This window comes from Artibeus jamaicensis, unplaced genomic scaffold (genome assembly GCF_021234435.1).
Source record: "Artibeus jamaicensis isolate MK-2021 breed Jamaican fruit bat unplaced genomic scaffold, CSHL_Jam_final contig_685, whole genome shotgun sequence".
NCBI classification, from domain to species: domain Eukaryota; kingdom Metazoa; phylum Chordata; class Mammalia; order Chiroptera; family Phyllostomidae; genus Artibeus; species Artibeus jamaicensis.
This window is the reverse complement of record NW_026521924.1, coordinates 16461916-16472773: the sequence shown is the minus strand read 5'-3', so window position 1 is coordinate 16472773 and position 10858 is coordinate 16461916. Positions and strand designations below refer to the sequence as shown.

General features: G+C 47.5%; 1 protein-coding gene across 1 annotated transcript; it reads right to left on the bottom strand.

Moving 5' to 3' along the window:
• Positions 1 to 3137: 3137 nt before the first annotated feature.
• On the bottom strand, positions 3138 to 10507 carry BPIFA3 (BPI fold containing family A member 3). The gene is made up of 6 exons (XM_037143280.2): positions 10384 to 10507; positions 7815 to 7968; positions 5772 to 5879; positions 4928 to 5077; positions 3682 to 3766; positions 3138 to 3239 (listed from the first exon to the last, which is right to left on the bottom strand). The coding sequence occupies exons 1-6, from the start codon at positions 10505 to 10507 to the stop codon at positions 3138 to 3140; spliced, it is 723 nt and encodes a 240-aa protein (XP_036999175.2).
• Positions 10508 to 10858: the final 351 nt, after the last annotated feature.

Sequence of the window (10858 nt, the reverse complement as noted above, 5' to 3'; positions counted from 1 at the left end):
ACATTTCCAGACGGTGCTTTCCATTCTGGTGATGTCAATGTCTTCCCAACATGTTTCTGAAAAACTGTAGGTGGTACCCTTTTCTTCCCAAATCTAATTGTAGTTGGGAGCCTTTATTTTTATGAATCAAGAGATCTATTGTTAAAGGGCAGAATTAATTTTTCAAGGGTCTCTGACCTACCCAAGGTGTACTCTCCAGAACCTGGGAGTGGGACATTGGTCCTGTTCCCTGGAGCAAGATCAGGTGGTGGCTGAGTTTGAGGGGGATCTTCAGATGGCCTTGAGAGTCCCATTTGAGGGGTAGAGGGCAAAAAGAGTTCCTGGAGAGCTGGGTGCCCTAACTTTGATGAGAAAATACATTTATTGCTTACGGAAAGTTCCACTTACCTTAGAGATTAATTGTCCTCCTCTACTTACAGTTAATAGAAATAATGAGGGTTTTTTTTTGTGGGACTCTGGAGCGTTATACCATTTCTAACAACCCTGCAGGGACACTGAGGCTCGGGGAGGACAGTCAACTGCCCAGGGTCACCTCAGCTAGGGGGAAGTGAATTCAGAGTGTCATCCGGGGCTGAATGACTTCAGTGCTCATAACTTCTGAGGCAAGTTCGTGTCAGAGTCTTTGGTTCAGAAAGTTCCTGAGCAATCACCCAGCCCTGAGTTCCAAACCAGGCTCAGCCAAGGACTCCGGATGAGATGCTTCTCTTTCAGCCTCAGTTCCCTCACCTGCAAATAGCTGATGACCCCTACCTCCCGGGGCTGGGGAGAGGGTTAAACAGGGAAACAAATGTATGGCACGCCCGGCACAGAACTCTGACGGAAGGGTGTGCAGTCATGGGGTACAGACAGGCAGGGCCTGGAGCAAGCAAGCTCCTGAGCATTTGGGGGCTGAGTTTCTGCTTAAATTACCTCCCACCCCAGACCCCAATCTCATAACAGAGGTCTCTCGTGCAACAAGCTCTTCTAGGAGAAAGCACAATGAGTCCATGGCTCCCTGAACCTTAAAATGAAAATAACACAAGAAACCCGAGGAGGCCCCTTGAGGAAGGAGGTCCCAGTGCCACCCCTGGAGGGGTGAGGGGGAAGGCAGACAAAGCCTGCCTTCACCAAGGGGCCAGGCAATCTCTCCAAAGGACGGGACCCAGCCCTCCCATGTTTGCTCTTTGAATCATGAGCAGGAAGAACCCCTCACCTCAAGGCTGTGGAGGGGAATCATCTGTGTGAACATGGGCGCAGAGGGTCGCAAATCCCCACTGCAGCATTTTGGGTTAGGGAATCTGAATTGAAAGATGGGGACTTGAGTCTCTCTTTCCCATTCTCACTTCTGAGACGCTGACACTTCCTTATTTGAGCTTCTCAATCCAGCCGGACCCACATGTCATCATTTCCTCCTTAGTGTGTTTGTGTGTGTGTTTGGCAGGTGTGTTGTTAGAAGGAAGGGAGGGAAGACTGGAGGGGCCATTCACAGTGGTCAAGAGTATGGGCTGCAGAGTCTGCCTGCCTGAGCACTGTCCACTTGGTCATTTCATTGCTGTGTGACCTTGTGCAAGTGGCTTTCCCTCTCTGAGCCTCCACGTCCTTATGGGTAAAGTAGGACAGTACATTATAGCATTGCTGTGGGGATTGGAGCAGATTTCTGAATGTGAGCTTCTGGCACCAAGCTTGGCATATGCCAAAAGCTTAATATGTGTGTGCTACTGCTATGATATGTGTATGTTATTTCCCCTTGCTTTTTCAGTAGGCCTTTCTCTCCCCTCAAGTGGAGGAGGGTGGAAATTTATATTTAAGAATTGGATAGTCAGTAATTCAATAATTACCAATGAAGTAAATGACATTTACTAAGCATACTCTATGGACTTAGCATATGCTAAACATATTGCAAGTGGCTCATCACATACTCCGACAAACATCCTGCATGGTGAATATGTTTATTTAAAAATTTTTGTTAAAATATAGCCTACATAAGAGACATGCACTGAAGTGAATAGTTCACTGAATTGTCACAAAGTGACCATTGTCACAAACTGAACACTCTTCCCATAATCAGCACCCAGATCCAGAAACAGAACATTGCCTCGCTTGAGCCCCTCCCAGTCACTAACCCACTCCCCAGGGATAACTATGTGACTGCTTACAGCATAGACTAGCTTTATGCTTTTCAACTCAGTCACCCTTTCTCTACACTCCCTTGGAACTCAGCAAAGTGCTTGGCACATAGTAGGTGCTCAGTCAATATGGGTTAAATGAATGATGGATTGGGAAATCTCAGTAGGATCCTCCCTGCATTGATGAACACATCTGTGGATGGGCATGTAGCTGCAAAATACAGGAAAGAGTGCTTTTTCTGGTATTTCTGAGCTAATGAACAAACACAGGTATATTTATTTTCAGGATGAGCCTTTATCAGACCTTTACTTCTGGAGCCCAAGCTCAGGGCCCAGGCAGGGGGACCTCTGTACCCTTCAGAGCTACAGTTTATTATGGGGGAGGTCAGGATATCCACATGGTCTATGGTAAAGGATTTCTGGGCAGTGGAAGCCCCGCTCTAAGGGAGACTTAAGGTCATAAGACATGGAATCTCCTTCCGATCATCAGTAGGAAGCCGAACACTCAAACCTGACATGGGATAGCCTGGACTCACAGGTTGAGTTCATGAGCAGCAGTCTGTTCTGTAAAGAGAAGAGCTGGTCACCAGCTTGTCTGCCCCTCCAACCCTCAGGTCCACAGTGAAGGACACTCATCCACCCATGCTGACCGAGGGCCGCTGCCCAGAGCATTCCCACCACAACTATTTCCAAATGATATCTAATGATTTGCTTCCTGTTGTCTTCCATTCACTAGACTGAGAGCTCCATGAGGGTGGGGACTGTATCTGTTTATTTGCAACTGGAGCAGGTAGTCTCAGGTTTGGGGTGGGGCCAGTGGATTGAGTGGAACAGCTATAACATCTGGTAATGTGGAGGTTTAGAAGACTTGGTAGGGTCCTGCCTGCTTGTAGGAGTGCCTTCTGCTGTCCTAGCATTCTTGAGGAATAGTAATGTGGTCTCCTCTAAGTGTTCTCAGAGCATGTGGAGACATGCCAACCTCTGCGGGCCTCACTGGGAGCCCCACTCGGGGCACCTCTCCCAGTCCTGTGCTCATCCTGAGTCCTCCATGGATAAACTCAGACACTCACCCATGAGGTGTTTCAACAGTTTCACATCCAGCTGCCTGAGGATTTCACTGATCAGAGGACATACCTGGAGCACCAGCACAAAGAGGAGGGTTGGATCAGGGACTGGGAAGAGAAAGCTACAGGGCATGTGGTTGGAAGCTTGATTCCATTAGATTTGTACATGGGATCATGGCAAGAGTGGCTTAGCTTCCTGTATTGAGGATCAACTGCATGCTAGGTGCCATGCACAGCACTGCCACGTTTTATCTCCCTGAATCCTCATGGTGTCTTTAGGAAATAGGGTCTGTGATGATTCCCATGCTACAGAGAGGGAATCTGAGGCTCAGGGAGACTAAGTCATTTGCCCAAAGACACACAGCCAGTGGGTGGCAAAACTGAGCATTTTAATTGAGATCTTTCAGGTTCTAAAGCCCAAGATTTGAAACTCTTTGCCAAACTGCTAATATATACTCCCTGATCATTAGACTGAAGGATGCCCAAGGTGAAAATACTTTTCTCAAACTTACCTGATCTTCTATCAGCTGTGGGATAACTTTTTCCAGATTTCGTCTAAAATTGTGGAGAAAATGTTTCATCTTTGATGAGATATCTCTAGAAAAAGAGGTATATGTACAGAACAGATAAATACAGGCAAAATAATACTTGGTGCTTTGCACTGAGTACGCCTTATCTAGTCATTCAATCTGCAGCCAGCCTTATATAAGAGGCCTCATTGTCAGCAACAGTCAACGGGGCAGTTCGAAGAGGTGATGTGACTTGGCCAAGGTCACACAGTAAGTGTTGATTTGATTAGAACCAGGTCAGCAGAGCTCCAGAGTCCATAGTCTTTCCCCTGCACTGTCCTCTCCATGAAAGTCTGGCATGATCTAGGCACTCAGTGACTGATGAATAAATAAATGGACAGCCACTGAGAACTTTGTTGCTTTCAGCATTCTGGAATTACAGAGAGAAATCAGACATAAATCTTGCCCTCAAGGGACTCATAGTCTGTTGACAGACTTGGTCAGCCAGTGTATAGATCTCCATTTAGCTCTGTTTTTGTTTTCTTTTTCTGTCTCGTTCACTACTGTTGAGGAGGAGCTTTAGAGAAGAAGGGAGGGGCATCCCAACAAAAGGATCCACATGCGCAAAGATACAGTGATATGAAAATACCTGGTGTATTGATGGAGAGGTGGGTCCTTCAGAGACACTACAGGGCAAAGGGCTGGAGGACACAGTAGGTGGGGCAGGGGAATGGACAAGTAGGGCTTTGAGTGACATCCAGGAGTTTGCCCCTCATTGAGAGGACATTAGGGAACCATTGAAGGTTTGGAGCAGGGGCTGAGGGACATGATTAGTTTCTTGTGCTAGAAAGTTAATTCTGCTGCAGGAGGGGAATGAAGTGAAGGAGATGAGGTATAGTCAAGGAAAGCTGGAGGAAGCTCCTGCAATGGTCCAAGAAGTAGACCATGAGCTGGGACAGTGAAGGATGGAGAGAAGGATGAAGAGACGGGAGTAAGTGGGAGCTACCAGGAAGTCACTGATAGGAGCTGGTGAAAGTGGACTGCAGGGAGTGAGGGGAAGGAAGAGTCTGGTTTCTTTCTGGTAAGGTGGCATGGCCATCATTGGGAAGGGATGCAGGAGAAGGAACAGATCCTTGGGAAAGGGTATGATCTGTTTGGAGTTCATCCAGGAGCTGATAGAGACTTGTGGCCACAGATAGGGTAAGTCAGGAAGGGGCCAAGCCCTGGGGAGGGGCAGCTGGGACCTTACTCCGTTAGGTCTGTTGTGTAGACACTGCTGGGCTCCACGTGGCAATTGCCTATCACCAGATCCCTCCGGCCAAACTCGTCTTTCTCCAGCCAGAACTCCACAGCAATGTTCATGCATGCATGTGTCTTTGCAGTCTTGTTATTGAAGGGCCTCCTGGGGATGAGAGAGAGGGGGAGGAGAGGAAAGGGCAGGAAACAGAATAAGAACAGGAGGTGGTGGATGCAGCCAACAGGAAAAGTGGCTGTTTGTGTGGACAGCACTGTCCACACTCTGAGTGAGTCCTTTCAACAAACCAGCCCAGTGGGATTCCGTGTTGCCTGCATGTTAAATCCTGCAGTCAGTGATTAAAAAGAAAACTGACATTAGCCAGAGTGGCTTCTGAAAATCCTCTTAATAGAGCAGAGTAGGGGCCTTTGGAAATTCAGAGGTTGAGTTTATCTTATTTTTAGTTTTTTTACTGTTGAGCTCCAGCCTCCCTTTCTTTGGGGGCAATGAATGAATGTTAAAGGGTGGTTAGAACAGAAGAAGGGAAGGGTGATGAGATACAGTGCTTTAAAAACAAATCAGTGTAGTGAACTCACATAGGTTTAAATGAGCAAAAGGCTCATTTAACCCCCCCTGCCTCCACTGACAAGTGATTGTCATCCACACAGTTCACTCAGAGACATGAAGTGACTTCCCCAAGGTCACACAGAAAGTGAGTTTGGAAACCAAGATTTGAAACCAGGTTGGGGTCAGAAAGATCTGGGTCCTGCAGGTTGCCAAATTCCTTCCCACTGCCCAGCTCCCAGGTCCCCAGGGAGGAGGAGGAGGGCCTCTTAGGCCCCATTTCTGTATGACTTACAGTCTCAAGTCAATGTCAAATTCAAGTGAGATTTTTGCTGAGAACCACTCCTTATGGAAAGACATCTGGGTCCTGCCATGGTCCAGCTGAATGTTGGTGATGTTGGCACTACACAGGGAAAGAGCAGAGGTCCTGCCAGGGAGAGGGACCTCAGCCATCAAGGCCATGGGCTGACAAACAAGGCTGGCCCATCTATAAAAAGGTCCTGGCAGTGTATCTGAAGTCAGAGCCTTTTATAGATACTCTAAGGACAAGAGCCACCAGCAGGAGCCCTGGGCTGCAAGCTGTCCCAGGGTGCCCTAATAGTTCCACACTGTTATACTGATTTGTGTAACCCACAGCCCACTGCAGGCCCAGACGATAGGCCTGTTTTTCACACCAAGCCTCCCTGCTCAATAGATGGCCTCACCACCTCCCCAGGTTGCCCAGGCCCAGACCCCAGGAGCTGTCTTTAATTCTCTCCATCCCTTATTTCCATATTCAAACCATCAGCAAGTCATGTTGCTTTCTCTGCTTGCAAAATATATCCTGAGCTTGGCCACTTCCCTTCTCCTCAGTTGCTTTTACCTGGTCCAGGTTACCGTCACTTCCTGTCTGGAGATACTCCAGTTTCTCTGGGTTTCCTGCCATGACCTTGGCCTCTCTATAAACTGTTCTCCATGCAGCAGCCAAAGGAGCCTAACTCCCTTCTCACTCAACATTCTCCACTGGTTTCTCACTGCTCTTAGAATAAGATCCAAACTCTAGACCATGGCCCCTTAGACCTGCAGAACCTGGCCTCTCCCGTCATCTTGCTCACCCAGCCACACAGGACTTTTCCTTTGTCTTGAACACACCAATTTCTTTCCTAGCTGAGGGCCTTTCCACTCACCATTCCCCAAATCCCTGATATCACTTGCTTCTTCATTTAAGTTTCTCCCTAAGGGTTGTCTCTTTAGACAGGTCCTCCTGATCTGCCCCCTCACTCTCTCCTTTACCTTGATAAATTTGTTTTCATGACATCTCCCTCCATGAAATTAGTCACTTACTTTTGTGGCCTCTCTCACAACTAGGATTAAGGTCCCAAAAGGCAGTAACCGTATATCTTGGCTTCTAGCTCTAGTCTCAGTACCTAGCCCAGGTCTTGGTACACAGTAGGCCCTCAGTGAATATTTGTAACCATTGTTTAAGAAATGGATGAAGGGCAGTGACGGTGGCTGCACCCATTAAGGAAGATCTTGCTGGTGAGATTGGAAATCATTAGAGAGAATGAGGAATCCTCTCTACACAGGGCTCCTGCTGGTGGCTCTTGTTCTTAGAGTATCTATAAAAGGCTCTGACAGTGAGAGAGGAGGGAGTTCCAGGGCACAGCAGGCTGGAATGATGGTGTTGTAGGTGAGCAGCTTTGAGACTGGGAGGCTGGGGAGGCCTGCATCCGTCAAGAAGAAGGAGTGAAAATGGAGGTGAGCAGGACAGGCCCAGTTCTGCAATGTTGATTGTAGCTTGTGATGGCTCTACATCCACCATGAGCAGCAGAAAAAAACTCCCCCAAATTCCCCAAAACTCCCAGACGCAGGGACAATTATGCCCATTTCGTTGATGATGACGCAAAGCTGAGGCTTAGAGAACTCAAATGCCTTGCCCAGAGTTACAGAGCTATATCAACCAAGAGTGGAGTTCAAATGTCTGACTCTAGTCCTGGGTTCCTTGGGCACCCCAGATGTTCATCCAAGTTATGCCTTGGTTCCCAGGGTATAGATGAGGCCAGAGAGGTTCAGCATTTTCCCCAAGGCTGGCAGCAGAGTTAGGACCTAAATGCAGAAACTTTCACTCCCAAGCCTTCACTTTTAATTACCCTGCTATGCTGTCTCTACAAATACCCCTTGTATTTGTGGGTATGAATGGGTCCCCTCATTCACCCTTATATTGGGCCTTACATCTCCTCTTTCCAATATTCCTTCCCTCCCTCTTCCCAAGGCTTTGAACTTCCATTCCCCAGCTCTGCCCTCTGACCCAGATCTCTGTAAAGAATCTCAGAGCTAGGGATGGGGTTCACGGTCTCACCTGCCCTCTTTCTGCTGCTGGAGGCTCATGCTACTGCCAGTTAGCCAGCCCACCATCCCTGGGGCCACCTGTCCCGAGGCATTCAGACTGTCCAGGAGGCAAATGTTCTGGATTCGGCCCTCTGCATTGTGCATCGTGAGGCCCTGGGTAATAACTGGAAATGGATAAGGGATTAGTGACATTGCACAATGTTGTGGAAAAGGCAGGGGATTTGGAGTGGGGGCCTGGGTTGCAGGCTGGTGTACCACTTCTTGCAGAGCAATTGGTGCATGTCACCCCCCTGCTTCTAATCACTGAGATCCACATTCTTCATCTGTGAAACTGCTCTGCAGGGTTGATGTGACATTTCTGCAGAGGGTCTGGTGGGCAATAGCTGCTCAAAGGAGATATTTGGTTGAAAGTTCACCTGTGCTGTATCTGTGTGTCTGGAGCATAAAGCCTAACACAGATGTAGATCACAATAAATATTGGCTGAAGATTAAAATAGGTGGGCAAACAAAGAGGGAATAAATATAAATCCTTTCATACTCTGCCTGGAATCAACTGCAGGACTGAGTGGAGCTAGCCCCCAGAAGAAAAGAATGAATTTCAAAAGGAAAGGGAATTTGAAAAGCAATGGATGTACTTAAGTTCTACCTCTCTTGGCTCCAGACTCTCTTGCCCCAGGTGGGGGTCCAGCTCTGGCAAACCTCGGGGCTCACCACAGGCACATTTATTTCCCTGACTTCACCCTTCCTATGATCAGGACCTGCACTATGGGTTAGTGCAGACAGGCAGAAACCATTGTCACACTTCACCCTCCTTCCTCCAGGGCAAGCTCCCAGACCAGCTCCCAGACCCCTTTTCAGCACCTTGTGTTTCTACTGCCTATAAACAAAAAGCTGTGTCTGCAGTCACAGATCTGCATTTAAACCTCAGCTCTGTTAGCTCCCTAATTCTGGATTTCTTCATCTGTGTAATAGGGCCAGTAATATTACCCACCTCATAGGGTTCTTGTAAGAAATATTGAGAACATTCATCTAAAGAATATTTATTGAGCATCTGCTGGGTGTCAGGCCCTGTGCTGGGCACTAAAGATACAAACCAGTTTTCTGTCTAGTAGAAGAGATATTAACCAAACAATTTCGAATACAGAGTGAAATTATAAGTACTTGTAGAGGACAGTTTGGGAGAAATGTTAGCGATATTTAGACCTGACAAGGGCCTGATGTCAAGAGTAAATGAACATCTCCTCAAACCAAGAGGATAAATTAAAAAATGAACAAAAGGTAAAAACAGAAAATTCAAAAAAGTCAAAATGGTTAACAAAATTAGGATGAGATGCTCAAACTTCCTACTAAGTAGATGAAGTCAAGCTAAAACAATTAGATATCACTCAACTACATATATTAGACTGGCAAATATTAGAAAGATAGTGTTATGTACTGAATTATGTCCTCCCCCACCCTACCTTTGCAATTAATATATTGAAACCTAAACCTCCAGCATGGTTGTATTTGGAGGTAAGACCCTGAAGAAGGCAAGGAAGGTTAAATTCAGTCATTAGGGTGGGGCCCATATCCACTAGCACTGATGTCCTTACAAGGTGAGAGGGAGGTACCAGAGTGTCTTCTCTCCCTGTGCACACACAGAGGAAAGGCCATGTGAGGACACTGCAAGGAAGTGGCCATCGGCAGGCTACGAAGAGAGGTTTCACCAGAAACCAATCCTGTGGGTACTTTGATCTTGGACTTCCAGCCTCCAGTACTGTGAGAAAATATCTGTTGTTTAAGCCACTGGGTGTGTGGTGTCTGGCTATGGCAGCCCGAGTAGACTGGTACAGACAGGTGGGTACTCTCCAGTGTGGGGAAACATGGGGGGACAGGTAACCTCGTTTATCACTGGGGTGAGTGTAAACTGGCACAGAACTTCTAGAGTGCAACCTGGCAGTTTTTGGTTAAATGGAGTTTGCATCTGCCCTAGGGCCCAACCATCCACCTTCTGGGTATACCCCAGGGACATTCTCTCTTAGGTCCTAACAGGGACACATATAAGCATGTTCATCTCAGAGTAGTTTATAATGGTGGGGAGTTAGAGACAACTCAAGTGTCCACCTCTCGGGAAATGACCAAGTGGAGGTGAAGTGAATGAATCTTATGGAGTTCTCTGTGCCAGTCTGAAGCCACAGATGTCAACAGTGAAACCAGTCAAAAGCAATGAGATCTATGTGGCAACACCATTTACGTAAATTAAAACACTGCATGTTTTACAGGAATCTGGGCATATTTAAACACATAAATACTTCAGTGCTTGCCAAGGAAGAGGGAATAGGAGTGAGAATAAGAGGTGAAAAGGAAAATAACATAAAATCAAATCAAAGGCAGGGGGAGTCCCGCCATCATTCACGATAATGATAATGTGCTACGAATTGGTATATGTTAAGCCAACCTCATTGTCTGTACTTGAGAGCTAAAAAAGGAAAAGAGGGTAAGTGAGTGACCCAAGGTCATTCAGCAAGTTAGTGGCGAGGCCAAGAGGGTGCTTTCCCCACCCACCCTGTGACAGTCAGCAGACCACAGGCTTAGCTTACTTCTCACCAGGGTGGATTGGCTGTTCGTGTGGGCCTTGGCCATGTCAGGCCAGGGCTGCTTGTGCAGTGCCGAGGGCAAGGACAGCAAACGGAGGAGGACCAGGAGCCTCCAAAGTGGATGCATCTTGTATTCTGGGACCTGCAAGTGTCAAGAAGGGTCAGGTGGCTGCAGGAGTGGCCTCTGGGATGGATGGACTCATGGTTTTCAGCTGGAAGATTATGCCAGACTTAACACCCAGAATGCTGTGGGGAGGTGACGTGATGAGCTCTGGCAGCTGCTCACGTGGTGATGGCAGCAAGTAGAATCCTGAGTGGAGGCCAGGGCTCCAGAAGGATGCTTTGTTGCTTGGAGGTGCCCCAGTAGAGCCCACTGTTGGGTCATCCAGCAGGAATGCTCTTCCAGACCCTGAACAGGCTGGGTGTTGATGACTCTTCAGTGAATGATTGAATGAATGAATGGGTGACAATGGCTAAT

Coding starts and splice junctions, on each gene's coding strand:
- BPIFA3 (XM_037143280.2), bottom strand. CDS start 10,507: ATGCATCCACTTTGGAGGCTCCTGGTCCTCCTCCGTTTGCTGTCCTTG. Junction 7,969..10,383: donor CCAATCCACCCTGGTGAGAA/GTAAGCTAAGCC, acceptor ATCCATTTCCAG/TTATTACCCAGGGCCTCACG. Junction 5,078..5,771: donor TTTGACATTGACTTGAGACT/GTAAGTCATACA, acceptor CATCCCCAGGAG/GCCCTTCAATAACAAGACTG.